General features: G+C 34.4%; 2 protein-coding genes across 2 annotated transcripts in view; both read left to right on the top strand.

Annotated features, from left to right (window-relative positions):
• The first annotated feature begins 7,657 nt into the window (after positions 1 to 7,657).
• Positions 7,658 to 23,531, top strand: part of LOC132756551 (FIGNL1-interacting regulator of recombination and mitosis-like) — a 74,423-nt gene continuing 58,549 nt past the window's right edge. Inside the window, exons 1-6 of the mRNA XM_060747649.1 lie at positions 7,658 to 7,738; positions 15,287 to 15,470; positions 18,984 to 19,023; positions 19,490 to 19,578; positions 21,988 to 22,077; positions 22,638 to 22,778. Coding sequence (XP_060603632.1) covers positions 15,381 to 15,470; positions 18,984 to 19,023; positions 19,490 to 19,578; positions 21,988 to 22,077; positions 22,638 to 22,778 — 450 coding nt within the window. The 5' untranslated portion in view covers positions 7,658 to 7,738; positions 15,287 to 15,380. The remainder of the gene's footprint in view (positions 7,739 to 15,286; positions 15,471 to 18,983; positions 19,024 to 19,489; positions 19,579 to 21,987; positions 22,078 to 22,637; positions 22,779 to 23,531) is intronic.
• Positions 10,049 to 13,045, top strand: LOC132756569 (E3 SUMO-protein ligase KIAA1586-like). Its single transcript, XM_060747672.1, has 6 exons — positions 10,049 to 10,098; positions 10,433 to 10,746; positions 11,052 to 11,305; positions 11,604 to 11,789; positions 12,009 to 12,328; positions 12,565 to 13,045. Exons 1-5 carry the CDS (start codon positions 10,049 to 10,051, stop codon positions 12,240 to 12,242), a joined length of 1,038 nt encoding a protein of 345 aa, XP_060603655.1. The 3' UTR covers positions 12,243 to 12,328; positions 12,565 to 13,045.

The following is a 23,531-nucleotide window of genomic DNA, read 5'->3' as shown; positions in this document are numbered from 1 at the left end:
ACTTACAAAATAAAAACTTTTATGTTTGTTAGATTTATTTCTTTGCATTTATAGTCTACATATTAAAGTTCTAATATAATTTAACAGTTAAAAAAATAATTAAATTATTTATGAAATCAACATTCACAATTGTTTTACAATTCTAAAACGAATAGTTTTTGTCACAAAGTACCAGAAGTTTGGTTTAAACGCGAACATGAAAGCATCTTATGATTTTATATTTTTAAAATATATATAAATAGATTGCTATATAAAAGACAACTTTCTTTGTCACAAGATTAATAATACAATTTGCACAAGTATATAAAAATGTAATAAACCTAATTATTATTTAGTAAATAAAAAGGTTATCTTAATAGTACATAGTACTTTATGTGCAGAAATAAAACTTGCATATCAAATAGTCATCAAGATGTATCAACACAAAGATATAACATCAATTCAAATATTGATTATGGCAAATCTAAACATTGTTTTCAGCGTAAAGTACATGATGTATATGAATATATTTCACAAACACGTTTAGTAATTGTCAATGACTGCGTATAAGGGCGTTGAGCTTTGCCCTAAATTTGATTCATTTCATTTGGCTAAAATGCAATGTATACATTATTTTGGCTTATTTCCTTAAAGCCGAAACATTTATGGGTGGAAGTTTTAATCCCTTTCTATTCGTTCGCGTTTCTTGTTCCTTTGTTTTTGCGTTGGCTATATCTTTCTTGTCTTTTCTCCATGGATTATTATCCCAATCATTAAATATTCCTTCATGCTGATCAGAACTGCTATATGAAGTATCAGCTGTTGAACTTCCAACGCCGAAAACCCGTTCATGCTGTAGTCGTTTTGTTCTGCGTTCCTTTTTGATCTTAATCTCTTTTTCTCTACTGTCTTTAGCCCTGTGAATCCGCTCAATAAGTTCTGTTATACAATCAGGCTTTTGTTTAGGATGTTTATTAGGCACTTCACTATCTGTCCCTATTTTAATCGGCGGCAGCGTAAGGGGACGTATCCGTCGAGCTCGTGTTATTAAGCTATTTACAGGTGTCTCACTCTGGACGGAGACATCGTCAGGTACATCTTCTCTTAGAAACTTGCTGACTTTTCTTTTAACAAAGAGTTTATCTTCGCTTTGCTCTTCTCTTATATCTTTTTCAAGCTCAATGTTTTCTATGTCTTTAACAGGTGAGTGATTACACGTTCGGAAATTACCGGTGTAGAACGATTTGGATAAAACAGGAAATGTGGTGTTCAAAAGTTTCTTTTCCTCTTTTTCCTCGGGACTTTCAATATGTTGAATTTCTACCAGAGGACGTTCAAAATAATCATGAACTTTGTTTTGCACCGTTTCATGATCAAGTATCGCCCCTGTGCTGTAGCCTGCTTGAAAAAGGTCGTCAATGTGTCGTCTGCGTCTAATTTTTGGATGATTATTCTCTAGATACGTATCTATTTGTCCAGCAATGTGTTCAACTGGTACTCCATGGTATTGTCCAAATATCTTTTTAGAGTTTTGCTTTTCCACTTCTTCTCTTTGGTTTTTCATACATTTCTTTAACACTTTTTGGCGAACAAGATTCCTTTTCGTTACAACTATCGCTTTTTCAGACTTCTGAGCAGCTTCCTGTTTTTCCTTGTCAATATACCCTTGATACAAATCTTGTTGTGTTTTAGCTACGTCATTCATGACACACACAAACTTTCTTTGATTCTGTTCTTTTCTATGTATAATCTTCAGACGCTCTGTTGACATCATTTTGACACAATTTTACGTTACGTTACGTTAAGTCACTTCAGATAAAATCGTAAACCGTTTAATGTCGCCAGTATGCACTCCACAAGCTTGTCTCATTATTCCAATTCAAATCATTTTGGTTTTTTTAATACATTCCAACTGAAAACAAGCAAATCCTGCCCGTAAACAAGTGTAAGGTTAAATACAAACGTCTAAGACTTCCTCGGTGAATCATTTATAAATTACTGTCGCCGTTCCCAATTTAACTTTTCATGAACTGAACTTAACCAATAAATCTTCAACTCTCTTGAATTTTAAACAACTACAACAAATCTCTTACGAAACAAAGAAAATAATCTAATGAATGCTAATATAAACAAACTTATAGCTAGGGTTATGGAATGTAAAGTATTAATTTCAAAATACAAACAATTGTTTACTCCGGTAATTAAATATCATTTATAATCTGTGGGTCATCATTAAGAAATACCGTCTAATTAAAATAAGTATATACAGATCTTCAAGATTATCACAAAAGATACAATTAAACATGTTGAATTTTGATAACCAATCTGATTCGAACCGTTGACTTTAAAGAACGATGCCTTTGTTTTAAGTTGTCATGCGATTAGGACTTTAAAAAACATTTCATTTAATGAATAAAATTGATATAAATGATTTAAAAGTTCAATTACATTTAAGGACAAATAAATCAATCGTATTTGTGTATATGAAATGTTTAAATTTGCTTTCCATAAGTTCAATGTACAGACTTACTCTATAATCCCCACGAACAAGTAAAAAAATGTTTGTCGGTAAAAAATAAAGAATGAAATAATATACCAACTGTTTTAATTTTACAAATAACACTTTTTTGCATATTTCACAGACTAGTTTCGTAATAAATTCTGAACTTAGATCATTTCAGAGTTTATGCGCTAATTAAGACTGTACATAATAAAAATATACTATTTTCAGTTCAAGTATAACATATCTCGGTGGGGAAAATGTCCTTCGTGTATTAAACAACAGAAGGGGAATTGCCCGCCCTAAAAAAATAATACGGGAGGGAAAATGTTTGCCCTAAAAAGAATAATACGGAATGGGAATTGTCCGCTGTGAAAAAAAACAACAACGGGAGCGGAATGTATAAAAGAAAATGGGAGGAGATTCAAATTGTCCGGGATGTCAAAAATAAACGTAAAGGGAATTGTCCGGGAGTGGAATTGTACGCTGATAAACGATCAATCCATAGACAATTAAAGAATGCTAAAACAAATATCTATTAAGTTGTAATATTCTTTTCATATTTTTTTTAATGGTGAACCATATATTTAAAATACCTGTAGTTATATAACAGAATTACTATATAAAGGAAATAGGAACGTGTTCAATAGGTGTGTACACTGGACATTGAAAATCCCATCATAGAAATGCTTAAACAACATGTCAATGTTTCATATTTAAAAACATCTATAACTTTTTGTTTACATCGCAAATATATATGCATCAACTTACATAGGCATTCTTTACGAGTTCAGCAAAGAAAAAGTTTTCGTTAATAAACTCTATTACAGGTTCAAAGTAGTATCAATGCTTCCTTTGCTTAATAAAGCATAAAATCCAAACAATATTGGTGGACTTGTTTTCGAATACCTTTTCCAATTGAATAAACCTCTATTTGGAAGCACAAGAATTTGGCACACGGTTTTTTTTTATCATCAGGGACTGTGTTTCAATTTCCGTCACTTTATATCACTTCTACAATTTTATACAGACCGTTTCGTCTGTTAAAGTATGTTCCAATATTTAAATCACGTGATATGATATAATTGCACGCGCTAGAACACGTACCCTATCTGTCAATTGGATGTTTTACATTTCGGGTATGCCATTATATTTTAATAGTGGCATGCCGGAAGTTGAACTAAGTGTTAGAAAAGTAGGGGTCTGATATGCAGATTATCGTCATTGTTCTCGTTATGTAAACGATAAACCCATCATATTCATTTAATCCTTGGTCCATTCAAGATCGTTGAATTCCGTTACAATATCATTTTTAAGCATCCGTAACAGTAATCTACACAGCTTCTCTTTATGTATACTTAAACTCCAACATATATTCTAATTATGGTATGATATAAAATTAAAAACATCCTTCCAAGACCCACAATGCAGTTCAAGGGGTTCGGGACTTATTAACGGCATTAATATAGTAAATCCTCAGTATCACATAATTACATACGTCCAAGATCAATGTCATTTCCTTTTAATTTTAGTACATGTTAAAACAATGTCTTACTAACAAAATATATTGATACACATTTGTTGTGTTTTCTAATTTAAATCCGTTAATCTTGTTAATATCTTATATCCGATTAAAAGTCTGAAATGTCGTTTATTAAAAAGTGACTAAAGGGCGAGTGCAACAGTCAAACAGTACTTATTTCGTATAAGGTTGGGTTTTAAGTCCTGCCTACCCTGTAAATGTCATCTTGACAGGTGAATTAGGTTTTTCCGTAAGTTACTAGATAGATGCGTAGGTGCAGATACGTGCGTTACTAGCTAGATGCAGATACGTGCGTTACTAGCTAGATGCTTATGCACAGATACATACGTTACTATAGACAGATGCGTTAACAGATACGTGCGTTACTATATAGATGCGTTAGAGCAGATACGTGCGTTACTAGATAGATGCTTATGCACAGATACATACGTTACTATAGACAGATGCGTTGGCAGATACGTGCGTTACTATATAGATGCGTTAAAGCAGATACGTGCGTTACCAGATAGATGCGTAGATGCAGATACGAGCGTTACTAGATAGATGCTTATGCACAGATACATACGTTACTATAGACAGATGCGTTGGCAGATACGTGCGTTACTATATAGATGCGTTAGAGCAGATACGTGCGTTACTATATAGATGCGTTAAAGCAGATACATGCGTTACTATATAGATGCGTTAGAGCAGATACGTGCGTTACTATATAGATGCGTTAAAGCAGATACGTGTGTTACTATATAGATGCGTTAAAGCAGATACGTGCGTTACTATATAGATGCGTTAAAGCAAATACGTGCGTTACCAGATAGATGCGTAGATGCAGATACGTGTGTTACTTGATAGATGCGTAGACAGACACGTGTGTTTAAGAAACAATATATCCCAAACAGTGATTTTATTGTTCAATAACATCACTGTTTGGAGTTCGGATGCGAGGAATTACATCACGAGGACGTAGCCAGAGTGATATAATGATGAGCATCCGAACGACAAACAGTGATGTTATCCAGCAATAAAATCACCAATCTGGATATATTATTTCGATTCTAACATATAAAGGGCGCCGTACCTGATATTTAGCAAAATTGCGCCTGATTTGTTTCCGTACTTATTTTCAACGTGTCAAATGTATAATGATGACGTTACATATCTAATATAGAACGGCAACAGTGACTTTATTGCATAATAACACACACTTTCGGTTCCTCTATATTCAATAGGGAAAAAAGCTGGTCGTGGTAGAATACTAGATAGATGCGTAGGCAGATACGTGCGTTACTAGATACATGCGTAAGCATAAGTGCAGATACGTGCGTTACTAGATAGATGCATGAGTGCAGATACGTGCGTTACTAGATACATGCGTAAGCATAAGTGCAGATACGTGCGTTACTAGATAGATGCATGAGTGCAGATACGTGCGTTATTGGATACATGCATAAGTGCAGATACGTGCGTTACTAGATAGATGCATAGGTGCAAATACGTGCGTTACTTACATCCAAGAGTTACTGTAGAACAATGCGATGCTGCTGATTCGTGCGTTTACTGTATTTACTTACGTTACTGTATCTGTAAAGCCGTACTGTACATGCACTGTAGAGAGTACATCGGTGCATTACTGGAGATCTGAGCATAATGAAAGAATTGTTCGTTTCTCTATATACTTGCGATACTGTACGTAGATCCCTATGCTACTGTAGATCAGTGATGGTTAACGCAAAGAAATATTCAAACAAATTGTCCTTGATACGAGAAAAATTTACACTACCATTTGTGCCTAAAATAAAAATCTTATTTCGCTACCTACCCAGAAAAATCACAGCTACCAACAAAAAAAATAAGAATCTGTTTACCAAAAACATGGAAGCAGAGAGTGTTAATGAGAATCACATCTTTATATAATTATGTTATTAATTGTAAATATACAAACTGGGAAATATGTTGCATACATGTAAAAATATTGTTCTAATCTTTAAACAGATGCTAAACATTCACTTTTTGTTTTGAACTCCATATAATTTTGATAGGGAAAAAATTAGATTAAAAAATATATGTATATTTTATCAACCTACCTACCCTACCCAAACTGGCACAGATCGCGGGAGGGGAAACAAAGATAATTTTAAGGCTTGCCTTGAAATTCATGCGTAGGCGCTGATGTTAATAAAAGATTAAATTTTAAGGAATTTACTAAAGAATATATCCTACATAAACATGTTTAATGTCTACACATGTTGACAGATGATACGATGATACAGTGCCTTTAGTTTTTTAGTCTTCTATTGTGATAACATTGTTCTAGGGTCGCCTGGTACTAACAAAATGTTCAAGACATATCCTGTTTATGGACGACATGATGTATTCTTTACAAATAAATTTACATATTAATGTTTTTTTCCTTCTTTTAAGTCTGAGTTTTTGCGCGTTATGTTTATCATCATGACTTTAAATGATTTTTTATTTTAGGACGATTATATTGATAAACCTTTCAACATTTATTTAATTTGGTTAGTGGTATATATTAACAGGTTATATAACATTGAATTGATACAGGTTATTTAATCTAACATTGATATATAATTACAGGGTATCTAACATTAGATTGACACATAGTTACTGGTTATTTAACATTGAATTGACACATAGTTACTGGTTATTTAACATTGAATTGACACATAGTTACTGGTTATTTAACATTGAATTGACACATAGTTACTGGTTATTTAACATTGAATTGATACATAGTTACTGGTTATTTAACATTGAATTGACACATAGTTACTTGTTATTTAACATTGAATTGACACATTGTTACTGGTTATTTAACATTGAATTGACACATAGTTACTGGTTATTTAACATTGAATTGATACATAGTTACTGGTTATTTAACATTGAATTGACACATAGTTACTGGTTATTTAACATTGAATTGATACATAGTAACTGGTTATTTAACATTAAATTGATACATAGTTACAGGAAATTTATTTTAAATAAAACGTTTTAAAATTATACACATTGCAAGCACGATAAACAGGAGATAATATGTGCCTCTATCCCGCAAATGTGAACATTCATATAGATTTATGATGAAACTCATCACCTAAAACATTTCTAAGACTTTTGAATGCTCTTTAAGTTTTGCACTTACTAGACAAATTCCGGGTTAGTACAAACTGATCATTAGTTCTACATATTACAAGTTACTTAAAAGGATGGGATGATACAATAATTTGATTGTTTCAATAATCTGCAAAACCCAATCACAGGTGAACGTCGCGTGGCCATGACTTACACTATACCCCCGTTCCCCCTCTACAACCCAAAACCCTTAAACATCATCCAAACATCATAAGTATTGACAAAAATAAATTTTATGAAAAAAAAAATATGACTCTAAAAACCACGGATGTAATATAAATCCGTGTAAAAACTAACATTTTTTTAGAGTCATAAATTTTTTTTTTCATAAAATTTATTTTTGTCAATAACTATATATAGTGTAAGTCATGGCCACGCGACGTTACCTGTGAACCCAATAGCTGCAGTGGAGTTTTAGCAGTGCGATCACGTTTTTATCGTAAAAATTGGTGGCTTCTTGCCTTTGAGCAATTTTTACAAGGTAGGAATATAATGCCTCACTGTGAAAGGCGCGTTATTTGGATTTATCAAAATAAAAACATTTTACGAGGCAAAATCAAAAGGTTTGTCTTTGTTATTAATGCCATGTGCTATGAAAGATAATTATTAAAGTCCATTCTGCCTACCTGGATTTATAAGAATTGTTGGATATTATATACAAAAATCTACTTAAAGAAAAACTGACCAAAAGTTCGTAACTTCGTTTGTTCGTACTCTCTCAAACTCGTACTTTGTTTTTTCGCATCGAATTTGTTTAAAACTTTTTCGCATCGAATTTGTTTAAAACTGAAAGTATATTTTCATTCAGTCGAACATATATATTTGAATGGCAGAATCAAGTCAATCATAAAATAAACTCATCTGTAAATTTAAATAAAATACCAGGGAATTCCCCAGACGCTTTTAGCGCATCGGCACCGATGCGCTAAAATTTCAGTACAAGAAATCCCGATGCGCTTAAAATTATCATAGCGCTTAAAAAAACGACCGATATTCCTTTCTAGTGCGTCTAAAAGTTACCCCAATTAGCCAAATAAACAAGCCGATATACATGTCCTGTGTAGATAATTACCCGAGGCGTATACACAACCCGATACACTGATTGCCGTGAGACTGTGTGACGTCACAGACACCTGTCATCGATGTCTGCAGACGACTGTTGGTGCACTTTTAGGTATTGTCAATTACAGTGTATTGAGATGGGTGCAATTTAACCGCGGCATGTGTGATATTTACATGTTTCAGGTAGGTGTTATAACTTTTTCCTTGTTTTGATAGTATAATTGGCATTAATTGACATGCGATATAACAGTTTGATATTTTAGGGATGAATGGGTTTATTGTCTTGATATAAGTTTAATGTGCAATTTCATCTTTCACTTTCTTACGATCATTAAGTCTAATCAGTACTCTAGAATTAAGATTCAAAAACAACATGAATAAGGGAAAAAAGAGGCCAGTGCCTAGTTCACTATCAATTAAGAGTTTTTTTATGAGCAATGTCGTTGAAAACTGTCTCAAATTCTGATAATGACCAAGTGACAAGTTCAAGTGAAACTGTACAACGTGCAAAGAAACAAAGACTGTCTGGGTTTGATCCTAAGTGGAAAAATGATTTTCCGTGGGTTAAAGAAGTTGAAGATGGTAAGAGTTAGACTCTACAAGCTTTTTTTTTTCAAATTAGAATCTATTAATTAGAAATATTGGGGTAGCTCTTAATACCCTGAAAAAATAACTCTCTCACGTTATCTGGATCATTTTGCTTTTTAATATATACATGATAATCATATTTCACTTGGATTAAACTGCACAAATATTCAGAAATGAATTTGGTTGATGTCTACTTTAACATTGAAAACAATTACGACTGTTTATTGTCAACTTGCAACTGAGTGAAAACAACAACAAAAACTTGCACCAACAATCCACTTATATTGACAGCGGATTGGTCATTTTCTTTTTAATTGAAAACAAAAGAGTAAAAATAAATTTTGTTAATTGTTTCTTTTAAAGGAGACCATAGCTTGAAATTGACCTTATTTAATATTGGTACTTTACAGGTATGATGTGTACCCTGTGCATACGACATCAGAAAAGACCGAAGAAAGCAGCCTTTGGAAATGCAACATGGGTTGACAAGCCATGTACATGGCTGGTAAAGGATGCCCTTCGCAGACATGAACGCTCAGACTCACACGATGAGGCAAGGGGCATTTGAAGCTGGTAGACTTGCTCCAAGCAACAACGTTGAAGCTGCAGTAGAAGAGGCCAACAGTCTACACACCAAGGCTCGTGTCTCCGCCTTCCCGAAACCTCTACTGGCTGATGAAAAGGGAGATGCCTCACACCACGAACTATTTGCCGCTAAATGAAACTATGTAAGTAAAATAGTTGCATAGTTCATAATAAAGCTTAAATAAGCATTACTGTATATGAACATGCTAAATCAATTTAGCCTGTAATATTTTCAATATTGTAAAATTAGAGTTTTCTTAACAGATTAAGTGTTTTTTTATGTTACTTAACTTATTATTGCAGAGAATATCCGGCTTGTGTTTGTATTAAATATGCTCAGATAATGAGCTATAAAAATAAGTTTTGATAAACTCATATGGCTTGAAATAAACGGCAGGCATAAAAGTTCCTGTTACAGTCACATTAACAATCATTATTTTTCTTATTGCAACATTGAATTTTTTTTCAGGCAAACTTCAGGGGCCAACATTTTGAATAATCTACAACCAGGGCGAAAATAACAAGGGAGAATCTCAGAGGTTCATACAAGAAGCTGTCCTCACAATGGGTAAAGCCTAATCCGACAGTCCATCCTGGATTTGATGTAAAGGTATCACCATGGTACTCCATTATGATAGATGAAACTACCGACATTTACTGTTGTCAGCGAGATGATTATTTATATCAGGTAAATAACAAACAAAAAAAACTGAATCCCAAAAATAAAAAAAAAAATGATAATTTTGCAGGCCCTCTTTTTAATCGAGCCTGTTTATGGACAGCTTTGTGAAGTGCAAAACCTACTGTTCAGGCCCCTTAGCATTGGTTTCAGCAGAAATATATATTTTAAAATTATAATTGGACACATTTGCAATTTTATACATGAAAACACATTTGAAATAAAAACAGAAAGAAAATAAGAGGTTTAATTGTCTACAGAATGCAAATGATCACTCCGTTTTATGAAATATCTTCCAATGTTGTAACATAAACAAAATGTAAGTATTGTATAAATGTTTCAGATATCTAAAGGATGGGGTTAGCAAGACAGACTTTATAAGTATCCTCCCTCTCCCTGGCGGAAAAGCTGATACTATCACTGAGACACTAGGGACGTTCCTCACAGAAGACCTGGGTCTCCAACTTGAAAAGATGTGTGCCTTGGGAAGTGATGGTGCGAAGGTGATGGTCGGAAGACAGAATGGTGTGGCTGCCCAATTGAGACGAAGAGTCCCCCACCTAGTCAACAACCACTGTGTAGCCCACAGACTGGCTTTAGCTGTTGGACAGGCAGCCAAAGGAGTGCCTTATCTTCAGAAGTTCAAAGACATTATTGGTGATCTTCATCGTTTTTAAGAGAAGAGTGTTGTCCGCACCAGCGGATTGAAAGCTATTCAGGTTAGACTTTAAACATTCAAACATTATCTTTGAAGGCATGCAAGATTTTTGTTCATTTAAGTTGCGTACTGATTCAGGGTGGTCTGTTGCAAAGGAAATTAAAAATAGTGCCTTATAATGATTATTTCGTAGGAAACTAGCATGAGTTAACTATAAGTAATTCTACTACAAGCATCAATGAACAATTTTAATTATGAAAATCTTGAGGTACAACAATTTTAAAAATGCAAATTTTATTAACAGGAACTTCTCCAGGACCCAAGTTGAAGTTAGTGGAGGCAAAAGATGTCAGATGGTTGTCTCATGACAAGGCCACTACAACTCTACGGAAGTGCCTGCCATCCATTTACACTAGCCTTGAGCGTGAGGCCGAGGAACGCAATGACGCCAGAGCTGCCGGACTGTCTGTTTTTACACAGGACTACCGTTTCGTTCTGGCAATTCACATGATCTGTGATGTTTTACCCCATCTGACAGCATTGTCTTGTGCCATGCAGGTAATTATTATCATTCTCATTCTAGACAACGATTTCAAATTATTTTCAACATTGCATATCTTATAAACTGTCTTTTCTATAAAAGTCTTAGTTTTTTTTTAAATACAGATGAAGTGAACCTGATTTAGTACCAGTTGTATTAATTTCATGTAAATGCAGTTCATTTTTGTAAACAATCACTAAAACATGTGTATCCATTGGAATTTTGAGCAATGCATTCTTCTTCAATGTATTTTATTAGTAAGTATAAATTCAGTATCTTGCTATAGATGATTAATTTAATATCTTATTGTTTCAGAAAAGGGACGCTGTATATGTGACAATTAAGCCTCTTGTCAATGGAACTATCTCCATCATCCAAGGAATGAAATCCCAGTCGGCTGACAATTACAAAGAAGCTCCTGCCAGGGGTACCCAGCTTATTGACGATGGATTCCGAATAAAGTCTCCTTCCGAGGAACAGCTGACAGCATTTCATGAAAAGGTGAGTGAGAAAGGGATTCACAACTTAGATAATGTTGTAATTTGCAAGTATCATTTGATAAAGATAAATAAAATAACCATCAATTAAAACTGTCATACTATACAGGCCCAATATCAATTGTTTTTAAAATTTTATTAAATTAGGTATTAAAATTATTGTACAATCACAAAGACATTAAAATATTTTTTCTATAATGTTTTTGTTTCTAATTTTTTCTAGATCTACCTGCCATTCCTGGACAACCTTCTACAAAATCTTGAGGACAGGTTCCCTGATCTACCTCTCTTAGAGAAGTTTGGGGCATTTTCTGTAGGCAGTTCTGAAGATGACAACCATCAGGACATACAGGAGCTGGCCAGGCACTTTGGTGTTGATATGGAGCAGTGCCGCAGCAACTGGCACCAGGTACGTGCCAGTCTAGAGGGACTGATCAGTCAGCCGACCAGACCATGACCTGGATTACTGGCAACCTTTCAACCAGTCATCCAGCTCTTTACAGAATTGCTGCGTGGGTCTCCTCCTCCCAACCTCTACTGCAGGTAATTATTATTAAATTGATTCATTTTTGGACATAAATAAATTTCCAATGACAGTTACAGATGTGTAACACTTTGCTAGAAGTTTTTCCAACATTTCAAATATCAATTTTTTTACTAAGTTAAGTTTAAACGGCTAGAAGTTTTAAATTTTCAAAAATTCATAGCAAACAAACAAAATAAATAAAAGGCATGAGGTTGTGTTAACATAAATGATTACTTTCATTTATTAATTTCAGATTGTGAGCGAGGATTCAGCTGCCTGAAGAGAGTAAAGACGGAAAACAGGAATCGTCTGTCTGTTAAAGTTCTTAACTCTCTTCTTGCCGTCTCCCTTCAAGGACCTCCATTAGAATCCTTCAATTTTGAGAAGGCAGTCAAGGCATGGAAGGACAACAAACCCAGAAGACAGGCCCACTTTTAATGAAGAGAAAATCAACTAAAATTGGGACACACACTGACACATACATATAAATGTTGAGGACATGTTGTGAACTTGTGTTAAACTGTTTATATTATAATTGTTTATTTGTTTGAATTGTTGGATATTGAAAAAAATAAAAAAGGAAAATAAAGAAAATGTTTATCAAGTGAAAAGCTTTCATTTTTTGTTTTAAAACAGCCCACAGCAGTATCTTGACACCTAAAATGGCAAAAAAATTTCGACACGCGGTATGGGGGTCGAGACCCCCTCCCGCACCCACCCCCGTCTGGTTCAAAAGTGTAGCGCTTAAAAACATTCCTGGGGAATTCCCTGAATACTAATAGCTTTGTTTAATATAACAATTTAAATGTATGATACCTAACTTACATAGTCAATAATTTGTATTTTGTAGGGCTGTAACGGTTTATCTGTACACCGATATATTGCGGTGAAGGATAAATAAAAATTGTACTGCGGTTCACATTTAGTTGTACCGGTTTTATTTAGTAATAACAGTGTTCCATAATTTTCTCTATAAATAAAAGAAAGTCTTCCATAATTTTCTTGATAAATAAATGTTATGAAAATGTCCTATGCACAAAAGAAAAAAACAATAAAGTAGGAAGCGTGTTAAAAAAGGGGTGTTAGGGTAAAAAAATTACATGGTGCGCGGGTAGAAAAATGCTTAAAAAATCGGTGATTTACTATGGCAGACAGAAATAATTACGATCTGATAAAAAAATCAATTACAAGGAAAAGAGAGACCCATGAAATTATTGAATACTAGATGCTGACAAAGTAGACATGTTAATTTTTCTAAAGAAAAACATGGATTAATTGCCACCGTCACTCAATCCCTGTGATCTAGTCCTAGTCTGAAACTGTGTTAAGAAAATCATTAGGATATAGTTTAGATTGTTAGTTACTGAATGAAAAGTGTTTAAAGTTTTATTTTGCTGTTAAGTTACTCATAGTTGATGCTTCAATAGTTGAAACAGTTTAATTTTTTGTTAAAGGAAAGTATCCACTAATTCTGTTTTGCGAGAGATATAGATATATATATATAATATTTGTTGAAATTATAAACAAGTCTCTTTTTCTGAATTATTTCCCAGTACCTAAGATAAAAAACAATACGTATCGCAATATATTGCAATACGGATGTTGCGTATTGCAATATATTGCAATACGCTTTTTACCGTATTGTTACAGCCCTAGTATTTTGTTACTGCAATTCTCTTCTAACTTTAGGAACGATTGACCCATGTGTTGGGAACTGGGACGGGGGAATACTACCCTTTGGGGGGAAACCGGAGGGGGAATACTAACCCAGTGTGAGAATGGAATGATTTTATGGTTTAAGGGGAATGTGGAAAAATGTTTAAAAGCTGGACGGGGGAAAGACTGACCCATATGTGGAGGCAAGGAATGACAGCCTCATATGGGGACAGGGGAATGACTGATGCGTGTGGGGAGCCAGGACTGGGGATGTAGGGAGATGGGACTGGAGAATGACAAGGAATGACTGCCTCATGTGTGGGGACAGGGGAATGACTGACACATGTTTGGGGAGCCTGGACTTGGGAATGACTGACTTATGTGTTGAGTAGGGGTGTCATCGATTCAATCGATATCGGTGTATCAACAATCTTTGTTATCCGATTCGATATCGATTCCATTTTTTAAATATCGGATATCAAATGCACATATATTTCTAGCTAAAGAGACTTCAATAAACAGGTTTTATAGAACTGATAAACCTGTTTACTGTCGCAAAACGTCAAAATAAAAGCGGCATAAAAAGTTATGGAATCCAGAAACATTTTTTTTCTAAAATGAAAACGGAAATCAATGCCAAAATTACCTCCCAGTATCATTAACGAATACTGCCTAATTTCGTTGTAATCTCGCACGTCTGCTAAGTGGATGTCAAGACCCCTCAATTCAGATTTTAAAAAGGGAAAATGCCAAGAAAAAATTGTCAGTGTTTCTTTGTAAAAATTATGATTACAAAATGTTAAACTTTAATAATTATTCAGGTTCTAAACACTATAATTTGCCAATTAAACCTGGCTTAATTGGAACGGCAAAGACGGGATTTAGCATGATCATTAACTACGTAATAGTAACATCAACAACTAAAATAAAATGGAAAAGGCTTTAAACTTTATAGTTACTAGTCATTAGTTTTCATTTATAGCTATATGATAAAAAAAGAAACAAATTGTTCAGTTTTCATAGTTTATCTTTTTTGCATTTGTCTTAATATAACTGCTTTGTGAGTGTCCTTCGGAAACATTTAAAAAGACTTGAAAGCTAAAATTTAGCCTGGCAATCGATATATCGCTGTATCGCCGATAATTCATTACCGATATATCGATACAAAAATCCTTATCGATGACACCTCTAGTGTTGAGACATGCGAACCGAGACATAGATAGCATCTCTGATGGGAATAACTGCCCCATGTTAAGGGATGAGGAATGGTGATGTAGCCATGATTACAACAAAATTTAGCATGAATATTATTTTTCCAGATAATTAAGCTGCTAATTTGACACAGAGATGCATGGATATGATGTTTAAGAAATGATTGTATGAGGGAATGTACAGTATATGGCACCTTGAAGTATGTCACAAGCATTGTTTCTTGAAGCTGTTGTCACATGGGATGAGAAACTCTGCCAGCAAAATTTGCAAGAAGCTCTACCGAAACTTATTGTATCCTTGAAAGCTTGAAACATATTTAGTTTAGTTTAATAATATTTTATTGTATAAATATACAAACAATATACAAATTCACAATTTTACAAACAGAAACAAGTATACATGTTTACAAAATGGTTGGGCCCAAAGTTGTAACAACCTTATCGTGGGGCCTTCCCTAAAACATATTTTAGGTACATGCCACTTATCTCTATTGGTCGAATAGGTTAGTCAACTTTATCAGGGCACTCGTTTGGTCATTTTTTGGGCCGAATATGGGTACCGTTCCCCTCTCAAAATCATATATATTTTTCCCCTATCTCAGAAAAAAGTCTAATACTAGCTATTGATTTTAATGGTAGGAAAATTACAAACTTTTGAAACCAATGGTAGGAAATAGTGTAATGAGTAAATGTGATAAAGAATACACTAAATACATGATAACATAAAATTTCAAATTTTGCCTTAAAACGACGCAAAATATCCCCTTCCTTAGGGTATGGGTAACTGTTCCCAAAAGGTGTCTAGTGCCCTGTTTATGGTTCTCTGTTTTTCATGCCTATGTTTTATTTAAAGTTGGGAGCACACTGTGATTGGGTCAGTGTCTATATGTATGTCCTGTTATTCTTGTCAATCAATAAATTGAGAAGGAATAAGCCATGGTTAATGTAACTTGGTCATTGCCCATGGCAAATAGGTTTAACCTATCTTGTTTTTTGAATCATAGGTCAAAGGTCAAGGTTACTGTTACAATAACACTTGTAAATTTCTTGTCCAGACAATAATTTGAGAAGCAATAAGCCATTTCTTATGTCACTACGTAGGGAGTTAATGCTCATGGCAAAACGATGATCCCGATTTATGTTTGGCCTAATAATATTAGAGAAATATGAAACATATAGGAAATAAAAATAAAGGACACTCAGAGATATGCTTTTTGTGTCGCCTCTACGGAGTAGTGGCGACATATAGGGATCACTTCTCTGTCGTCTGTCTGTCCGTCTGTCTGTCTGTCCATCTGTCTGTCTGTCCGTCCGTCCGTCACAAAACTTGTCCGGACTACTCCTCATAAACTACTGGTGCAATTTCATCCAAACTTTACAGGAATGATCAGTACCAAGTCTAGTTGTGCATATTGTCAGCATTTTCCGGTTCAATGATTTTTGTCAGAGTTATGGCCCTTTAATAATTTTTAATTTTAAAGTTTGTCCGGACTTCTTCTCTTATACCACTAATGCAATTTCAATGAAACTTTACAGGATTGATCTGTAGCTCAAGTCCTTGCGCATATTGCAAGGGTTTTCCGGTTGAATGATTTTTGGCTGAGTTATGGCCCTTTGATAAAAAGTTGTTTTTTTTCTGTGTGTTGCCAGATACACAAAAGCTTGTCCGGACTACTCCTCATAAACTACTGGTGCAATTTTATCCAAACTTTACAGAAATGATCAGTACCAAGTCTAGTTGTGCATATTGTCAGCATTTTCCGGTCCAATGATTTTTGTCAGAGTTATGGCCCTTTAATAATTTTTAGCTCACCTGTCACAAAGTGACAGGGTGAGCTTTTGTGATCGCTTTTCGTCCGGCGTCCGTCCGTCCGGCGTCCGTCCGTAAACTTTTACTTTAAATGACATCTCCTCATAAACCACTAAGCCAATTTCATCCAAACTTCACAGGAATGTTCCTTTGGTGGTCACCTTTAAAAATTGTTCAAAGAATTTAATTCCATGCAAAACTCTGGTTGCCATGGCAACCGAAAGAAAAAACTTTAAATATCTTCTTTTAAAAAACCATAAGAGCTAGAGCTTAGATATTTGGCATGAAACATCTTCTAGTGAGTGTCTACCAAGTTTGTTCAAATAAAAGCCCTGGGGTCAAAATTGGCCCGCCCCGGGGGGTCATTGATTTTCCCTATATGCATATAGTAAAAACTTAAAAAATCTTCTTTTAAAGAACCCAAAGAGCTAGAGCTAAGATATTTAGCATGAAACATGTTCTAATGGGTGTCTACCAAGTTTGTTCAAATAAAAGCCCTGGGGTGAAAATTGGCCCCGCCCTGGGGGTCATTGATTTTCCCTAAATGCATATAGTAAAAACTTAAAAAATCTTCTTTTAAAGAACCAAAAGAGCTAGATCTAAGATATTTAGCATGAAACATGTTCTAATGAATGTCTACCAAGTTTGTTCAAATAAAAGCCCTGGGGTCAATATTGGCCCCGCCCCGGGGGGTCATTGATTTTCCCTATATGCATATAGTAAAAACTTAAAAAATCTTCTTTTAAAGAACCCAAAGAGCTAGAGCTAAGATATTTAGCATGAAACATGTTCTAATGGGTGTCTACCAAGTTTGTTCAAATAAAAGCCCTGGGGTGAAAATTGGCCCCGCCCCGGGGGGTCATTGATTTTCCCTATATGCATATAGTAAAAACTTAAAAAATCTTCTTTTAAAGAACTCAAAGAGCTATGGCTAAGATATTTAGCATCAAACATGTTCTAATAGGTGTCTACCAAGTTTGTTCAAATACAAGCCCAGGGGTCAAAATTGGCCCCGCCCCGGGGGTCATTGATTTTCTTTATATGTGTTTTAGCAAAAAACTTTAAATCTTCTTTGAAAAAACCCAAATAGCTAGAGTTTAGATATTAAGCATGAAACATCTTCTAGTAAGTGTCTACAAAGTTTGTTCAAATAAAAGCCCTGGGGTCAAAACTGGCCCGGCCCCAGGGGTGTCATTGTTTTTAACTATATGTGTATAGTAAAAACTTAAAAAAAATCTTCTTTTAAAAAGCCAATGAGCTAGAGCTTAAATGTTTAGCATGAAACATCTTCTTATGGGTGTCTACCAAGTTTGTGCAAATAAAAGCCCTTAGGTTAAATTGGCTCTGCAACGTTGGGGGGGGGGGGGTGTGGGGGGGGGCCTATATACAGGTGAGCGACCTCAGGGCCATCATGGCCCTCTTGTTATTTTTAAAGTTTGTTCGGACTACTTCTCTTATGCCACTAAAGCAATTTCAATGAAACTTTACAGGATTGATCTGTAGCTCAAGTCCTTGCGCATATTGCAAGGGTTTTCCGGTTGAATGATTTTTGGCCGAGTTATGGCCCTTTGATAAAAAGGTGTTTTTTTCTTTTTGTTGCCAGATACGCAAAAGCTTGTGCGGACTACTCCTCATAAACTACTGGTGCAATTTTATCCAAACTTTACAGGAATGATCAGTACCAAGTCTAGTTGTGCACTGTCCGTCTGTCCGCACTCACAGGAGAGTAATTATGTGGCTAGAGGGACAATAGGTAACTGTTCTTTCTCTTTGATGTCATTCATTCCGTAATGCTTTTATGTGGCTATTTTCTTTTGTGTGGCTAAAAAGAACAATAGAGAGAACAATAGAGTAGCCACATAATTACTGTCCTGTGAGAACGTCCGTCTGTCACAAACTTTGTCCCAACATGAAATTGGCCATCATGAGGCGACACATGTGATTACTGATCGCTCTTGTGTAATTACATATATATGTTTCCTTGACATACTAAAGAGTCACCTGCAAGAGGCATCAGTTCTTCAAGAGGAAATAGGTAATTTCATATGTGGTGTTAATGCTTTGATATAGTAAATATATGTGGTTTTTTTTACAATGTTTGATCACATTTATTCAATACATAAGAAGGCTTTGATAAGATAAAGTATTGATATTTTAAGTTAACAGCCTGAAAAAAAATAGGGCTTTGATATATATAAACAATAAATTTAGGAGTGCAGAGTTCCAACATTTTACAGATCAAATTATTTCAGCATTATATTCATAAATTGATTGATATGTATATGTGTAGATCATGAAAATTCAAATGTTGTTCTGATAACAATGTATAACAGAAAATTGCCTAAAATTCCAAAGCTTTATCTCTCTGTAATAAAAAAAAAGAAAAAATATCAAATTATGCAATTTTAAATTCCACAGTGTGTCAAGTAGTATTTTTGACTTATAATTATCTGAAAATAACAATAAACATGTATGTATTATATTTTTTGTGTTATTTTTAGGTATATTAAAGATAATATGTGTGTCCTTTTTGCCGTGGGTACAGATAGAAGTAGCAGAAAATCTGGTGTTTGCAGATATCTCCTCAAAGGTAACCATGGCAATACTTTATCTGATTCTATTTACTCATTCTCTTTTTATCCCCCGCCGAAGGGGGCGGGGATATAGAAATAGTCTCCGTCCGTCCGTCTGTCCATCCATCCGTCCGACATTTTTGTCCGGAGCATATCTCAAAAAGTATTTGAGGTATCAACTTGAAACTTCATAGGTGGATAGACCTCATTGAGGAGGAATGCAGTGCACAAGAATGATAACTCTACCCTGCATTATTTTTGAGTTATTGCCCTTTGTTATTTTTCAAAATTAAATTTTGTCCAGAGCATAACTCAAAAAGCCTTTGAGATATCAACATAAAACTTCATAGGTGCATAGATCTCTCTCAGGCGGTATGCAGTGCACAAGAATGATAACTCTACCATTCATAATCTTTTCGTTATTGCCCTTTGTTATTTTTCATATTTAATTTTTCACCTAGTGGAGCATAACTCAAAAAGTGTTTGAGATGTCAACATGAAATGTCATAGGTGGATAGATCTTATTGAGGAGGAATGCTGTGTGCAAGAATGATAACTCTTCCCTTTAAAATTTTTGAGTTATTACCCTTTGTTCTTTTTCATACTATTTTGTTGGGAGCTTATCTCAAAAAGCATTTGAGGTATCAACTTGAAACTTCATAAGTGGATGGATCTCATTGAGGAGGAGTTCAGTTCATAAAAAGGATAACTACCCTGCATAATTTTTCAGTTATTGCCCTTTGTTATTTTTCAAAATTAATTTTTGTCCAGAGCATAACTCAAAAAGTGTCTGAGATATCAACATAAAACTTCATAGGTGCAAAGATCTCACTCAGGAGGTGTGCAGTGCACAAGAATGATAACTCTACCTTTCATAATCTTTTCGTTATTGCCCTTTGTTATTTTTCATACTTAATTTTTCACCTAGTGGAGCATAACTCAAAAAGTGTTTGAGATGTCAACATGAAATGTCATAGGTGGATAGATCTTATTGAGGAGGAATGCTGTGCGCAAGAATGATAACTCTTCCCTATACAATTTTTGAGTTATTGCCCTTTGTTCTTTTTCATACTATTTTGTTGGGAGCTTATCTCAAAAAGTATTTGAGGTATCAACTTGAAACTTCATAGGTGGATGGATCTCATTGAGGTGGAGTGCAGTGCACAAGAATGATAACTCTATCCTGCATAATTTTTGAGTAATTGCCCTTTGTTATTTTTTAAAATTAATTTTTGTCCAGAGCATAACTCAAAAAGCCTTTGAGATATCAACATGAAACTTCATAGGTCATTAGATCTCACTCAGGCGGTGTGCAGTGCACAAGAATGATAACTCTACCATTCATAATTTTTGAGTTATTGCCCTTTGTTATTTTTCATACTTAATTTTTCACCTGAGTGGAGCATAACTCAAGTGTATGAGATGTCAACATGAAATGTCATAGGTGGATAGATCTTATTGAGGAGGAATGCTGTGTGCAAGAATGATAACTCTTCCCTTTATAATTTTTGAGTTATTGCCCTTTGTTCTTTTTCATACTATTTTGTTGGGAGCTTATCTCAAAAAGTATTTGAGGTATCAACTTGAAACCTCATAGGTGGATAGATTTTACTGAGGAGGGTGCAGCACACAAGAATGATAACCTACCCTGCATTATTTTTCAGTTATTGCCCTTAGTTATTTTCAGCCATCAGTATTCATATAGGTTTCAAATCTGTTATCACTTCAGCCATCAGTTTTCATTACCAAAGACCTCTTAAAATTGAATTATTCTGCTCTACTACATATACATTCTTCCAATGAGCAAACACATTAGGCGGGGGATGGCCATGTTGATATGGCTCTTGTTAGAATAGTTTAGGAGGTAGAAAAAATGAACTGAAGAAAAAATGAAATTGCTAATTTAGTAAGGACAATATTCATATTGTTGTTGCTGACTGTTCATCAGGAAAATATTTGCTCCCAGGACTTCTACCACAAGATTGACAAAGTCTTTAACACTTGTTTCGCTTGATTATTCAAAGAATAGGGAGAACTATTGTACTCACCCCAGCGTCAGCATAGGCATTGCCGTCACACTTTTGTGCAAGTTGGTATCTCCAAAACTACTGAAGGGAATGGTTCGAAACTTTGCACTTTATTTACAGTACAATAGAATGTCACTGTCCAAGGCCTATAACTCTTACATTAATTTATTTAACAGAATTATGGCCCTTTTTGACTTTGACAATTGTATATTATCAAGGCTCTTCACTGAGAATAGTCAAACACACTGTCCTACCAACAGCACTTGTTTTAAATACACTTGATAAGAATAAACTTTGTAGAAATTTAACTGTGAATAATAGAACTTCCAAGCTTAAAGATGTCCTTAAGAAAGTTAACACTATTTAGAAATGATATATAATAAACATTTTTTTATTCAGGGATGCTTAATGCTTGACAAAGTACTGGAAGAAATAAAGTTAACACCTAAACACTCTTCAGCACAGGCAAACTTTGAAGTTTTATTAGAGGTATTGTATTTTATTTCATACTGTTGGCCGTATTATTAAAGAAAGTTCTTGATATTGTTTATAAGAAAACTTGTTTTTAAAGCTGCATGTGGCCCCCAGATAAGTCAAAAATATTTCAAGAATATCAACCTTAAGTAAAATGTCCTAGGATTTTAAGGAAAGTAAAAGTATTTAAAATTCAGGAAGTAATTTACATATCATGCAAATAATGACTGATTTTTCAGTATTTTTGTGTACTTAAATGTTTTTTTCTTAGGTTTTTCTGACTTCATGGATAAATAACATGAAGATCTGGTCGTCTAGCCAAAAATTGTCCTATGTTTACATGTAGATCATATCGTCCAGCTGATACTTTTTTCCCCGATCAAGCTTTTGTAAGCAAACCAATAAAATCATTCATGACACAGAAGAATTTTACAAAAACATCACTTTTACGAAGTCATTGTTTGAATTTTGTATTTTCCCTGCTTACCTTTTGGTTTTATAAAGCTGTTTTGGTTTCTTGATTCATTTAGCATATATACTTAAGTGTTATTATATAAAAATACCATTATTTGCAGGTTTTGGTAGAGCTACTTGACTGTTTTACTCAGTGTATCAAATTTGCGCAAGGGGCGGGTAATTCCTACGAGCTTGCCACAGTTCATTCATTACCATATGGTGCTATACATTTACTGAAAGGAACCTACACGCATTGTAAGGTTAGTATTTGTATATCTTATAATACTGCACATTTGTTACATCACTTTTCATTGGATAATCGTGATGTTTATATACATGTAATTTTATATACATGGCTGCTGTCAATTTATGAAAAAATCTTACCTTTTTCTCTTCAAAAAAAGATGCATGCTCTACCAGTGATTTCACCCCTGTATTTTGCAGCGGAATAAAGGCTGTTTCCCCTAGCCTAAAATAGGTATATTTCCCCCTAAAAATGGTATTATTTTCCCCTAATATGCCCTGTGCACATTCCTCTTCAGAACCATGACTTAACAGCAGCTGACTTATGTCAGGTAGAAGACAGAAAGCTGTCCCTATAGATAGCTTCTGCTATGTACGTCCATAGAAAGTCTACTATGTCTTAGGAAAATAGGTACTAGACTTGTGCATATACTGTGTTTTGGGACTGGAAAATTGTGTCAAAAAGGAAATAAAATTGTAAACAGTTTTTGATAATTTTGGATGAAAAAAATTCATTTGTGTCTAGCAGTAAGATCAGCTGAGTTCATCAAGTAAGTTGATCTGGCACCCCACATCCTTTGTATATAAACAACAACAACAAATAAGTTATGAGTGGTTTATTGCACAAATGGTAAAGCAAAGCACTTAAAACACTTTATGCAACAAGGATAAACGTTACATTCGGAAAAAAAAAATTATATAGATTTTTACTTGCCCTTCATGCATTAGTTTTTTGTTAATACAGTGTAACTTCCGAATTCCGGAACTTC

The sequence above is a fragment of the Ruditapes philippinarum genome, unplaced genomic scaffold (assembly GCF_026571515.1).
Source record: "Ruditapes philippinarum isolate M1 unplaced genomic scaffold, ASM2657151v2 ctg1504_1_1_1_1, whole genome shotgun sequence".
Classification (NCBI taxonomy): Eukaryota; Metazoa; Mollusca; class Bivalvia; order Venerida; family Veneridae; genus Ruditapes; species Ruditapes philippinarum.
The sequence above is the reverse complement of the archived record's forward strand: the minus strand, read 5'-3'. Positions and strand labels throughout refer to the sequence as shown.

What these genes read in the sequence shown, in the direction of transcription:
- LOC132756569 (XM_060747672.1), top strand. Translation starts at nt 10,049, where the DNA reads ATGAAACTACCGACATTTACTGTTGTCAGCGAGATGATTATTTATATC. An exon ending in CATTGTCTTGTGCCATGCAG is followed by an intron (nt 11,306 to 11,603) that starts GTAATTATTATC and finishes TTATTGTTTCAG; the next exon opens with AAAAGGGACGCTGTATATGT. An exon ending in TGACAGCATTTCATGAAAAG is followed by an intron (nt 11,790 to 12,008) that starts GTGAGTGAGAAA and finishes AATTTTTTCTAG; the next exon opens with ATCTACCTGCCATTCCTGGA.